The sequence below is a fragment of the Cibotium barometz genome, chromosome 59 (genome assembly GCF_041138505.1).
Source record: "Cibotium barometz isolate CiBa-2024 chromosome 59, ASM4113850v1, whole genome shotgun sequence".
NCBI classification, from domain to species: domain Eukaryota; kingdom Viridiplantae; phylum Streptophyta; class Polypodiopsida; order Cyatheales; family Cibotiaceae; genus Cibotium; species Cibotium barometz.
The window spans coordinates 37,773,618-37,776,169 of NC_141104.1; the positions used below are offsets into that span (position 1 = coordinate 37,773,618).

Genomic DNA, 2,552 nt, shown 5'->3' on the forward strand with positions numbered 1-2,552 from the left:
CAGTCACAATAGCTACTCCTCATAAAGGGGCGCCTTACAAAATAAAGTAACCCCAAAGGCTAGTCCTTATAAAGGGAGGCCCTACAAAATAAGAGCAACCCGTCACCTGCACACTCACAATGACAAGGATAGAGCATTGATTTCCAATACTTTGATCACAGCTAAGCGAGTATAAAGTGCTTTAGCAAGGATCTTGTTCAGCAAAGGCAAAAAAATGCATATGATTGTCACAAAGCATAAACAAATGGTAAAGCTTTGCACACATCACGTCTTTTTCAGTCAAGGACTTGCTTGTATTGTACTGCATGTGCCACATAAGGCTAAGAAGAAGATAAAAAAACAAATCAAGAACTAATAAAGCTCACGAAACAAGCCTTGCTCATGATGCATCTGTGTTCCATGAGTGATACCACAAAATATCGAGGCTTACAGTCCAAAATCTGAGCTTGAAAATAAGTAAAACAAGCCAACCACTCAACAAGCCAGAATAGATCAGTCAACATGAATGGGCCAAAACAACACTATTACTTTACATCCACCACATCTTCTAACTATCACCTAAAGAACAAAAGTAGCATTCAGTTCATAAATTGAATTGATCAGAATTTCCCTGCATAACTCAATGTTGCATCACCTCCCCAAATGCTGTGGTAACGACATGATATGAGATTGTTTGCATGTGCCAAACTTCTTCCATTTTAAGCAAAGATGGCACACTTCTGCAAAATGATGTTAAAAAGCAAGGACTTATCATGAGATGAGAGCACCCTTGAAGAGTAAGCTCTCAAAGTCATACATCATAGAGACGGCACGTGATGTACCTGGCCATGTTTCCTACATGCCGAATTGTGTAAAGAAACATGTTCCAACATGATTCATATTATACCTGCTTAGAGCAGTCTATGTGTAGTGATACGTGAGTCCATGTCTACGTAACTAAGCAAATGAATTTGCAGGATAACCAGTTCACATTGGTGCTTATATGCTTTTAGGTAAACTTGTCAAGAGAACGGCAGTCGTCCTGGTAAAGGAAGGCATTAGGCATCAGACCAACTTCATCACTGAATTGGGCAGCCCTGTGATTCCAACATGTATGATTCAGCACAAGCAAAATCGTAACTCTCATTGGCAAGGAGGCTACGATTCCAGGGAGAATAGCTTCAACTAAATCCAATTATCAGCTGCAAACTGCTGAGAGTCTCCCTCAGGCTGTAAACCGCCCACCCCCCCCCCCCCCCAAAAAAAAAAAAATGTGTAGAATGAACTCTGAAAACCACTGCTACAGGTCTCCCACTAGACTACATCAAAACATGGAGATGCAAGACACCTACAAGCAAAAATTTTCGATAGAATCACAAACTCTTCACAAGAAAATGTTATGAACAGATGTATAAAGCAAGAGCAACATTGAAGGAGATGTGGATCTGTTCATCCCAATCTTTACCATTCTAAGTACTATGATGTGGTGATGAAAAAGCTTTCAGGTGACGCTAAGTTCTTCATTGGAGATCTTTCCAGAGACGTTCTTCACAATAAGGTTTCCTAGGTTTCTACTATGTGCACAGGGGTACCTTAAACGGTGTTGCCATTGCCATCAGCCACAGGAGAAGCTATGTGAGATCCGTTTGGCCGAGCGATGTCCTCCTGCGCGAGGGTAGCTTCCGCGTAGGAGATGGAGATGAGCTTCTGCCGATACTCCTCGTCCACGTCTTGATCCGCTTCTTCCTTCTTCTTCTCCTTGGCGATGCCGGCCGGGCTCTGTCTTTCCTCTTCTTTTTCTCCTCCTCCTTCTGCGAGGCTCTTGGCAAACTCCTGCAAGCCGTCCCCCGCGTCTGCCTGCGAGATCGCCAGCAAGCTCTCCCGGGCTCGATCTGCAGAGCTTTGCTTCTGGCTCACTTGGCAAGAAGCGAGCCCTGATGATGGAGATGGTGACGGTGGTGATCCCCCATGGTGACAGACAGATGCATCCATCCACGGCACGCAAATTGAACTGTTCGGTAAACTAGGGCGTGTGTTTCTTCTGCTCGAATACTCGTCAAGATTGCAGGCTAAATCTTTCGATCTAGGTAGGGGTGAAGAAAATTGTTCTCCGCTCTTAACACGCACAACTGGCGCGTGTCAGTAGATAGTTATAGCCCCTCATGCGCAAAAGCTGGCATTTGCTCCAAGGATTAAGAATTAGAATCATACTAGGCCTTCTATCTTCTATCTATAAGATAGCACCGCTTCGTTTCCTCCAACACATGGCAGCTTTTTTTGCCCCTCCCATGTAGCATGCACATGCCAACTCGCCCTCTCTACATGTAGTTTGCATCACAGGTAGCAGATTCTACAGACTCTTTACGTCGTCGCCCTCCCTTATTCTCTCTATGCAGTATGTATCGTCTCGCAAGTTGCAAACTGTCGCCGCCCTAGTCTGCGTTGCAAGGGTTGCAGGCTCTTTACGCCGCCGTTGCAAAGGTTCGCGCGTTTCTCCCGACTCAAATTCACATCTCGTTCATCTTCATGTGTCACGCCTTTATAATTCTTACGTTCTGTGCTGGTTGGTATTG

General features: G+C 44.7%; 1 protein-coding gene across 1 annotated transcript; it reads right to left on the reverse strand.

Moving 5' to 3' along the window:
- Positions 1-1,360: 1,360 nt before the first annotated feature.
- LOC147605777 (uncharacterized) lies at positions 1,361-2,139 on the reverse strand. The gene has a single exon (XM_086793540.1). The coding sequence runs from the start codon at positions 1,969-1,971 to the stop codon at positions 1,573-1,575; it is 399 nt and encodes a 132-aa protein (XP_086649666.1). The 5' UTR covers positions 1,972-2,139; the 3' UTR covers positions 1,361-1,572.
- Positions 2,140-2,552: the final 413 nt, after the last annotated feature.

Coding starts and splice junctions, on each gene's coding strand:
- LOC147605777 (XM_086793540.1), bottom strand. CDS start 1,971: ATGGATGCATCTGTCTGTCACCATGGGGGATCACCACCGTCACCATCT.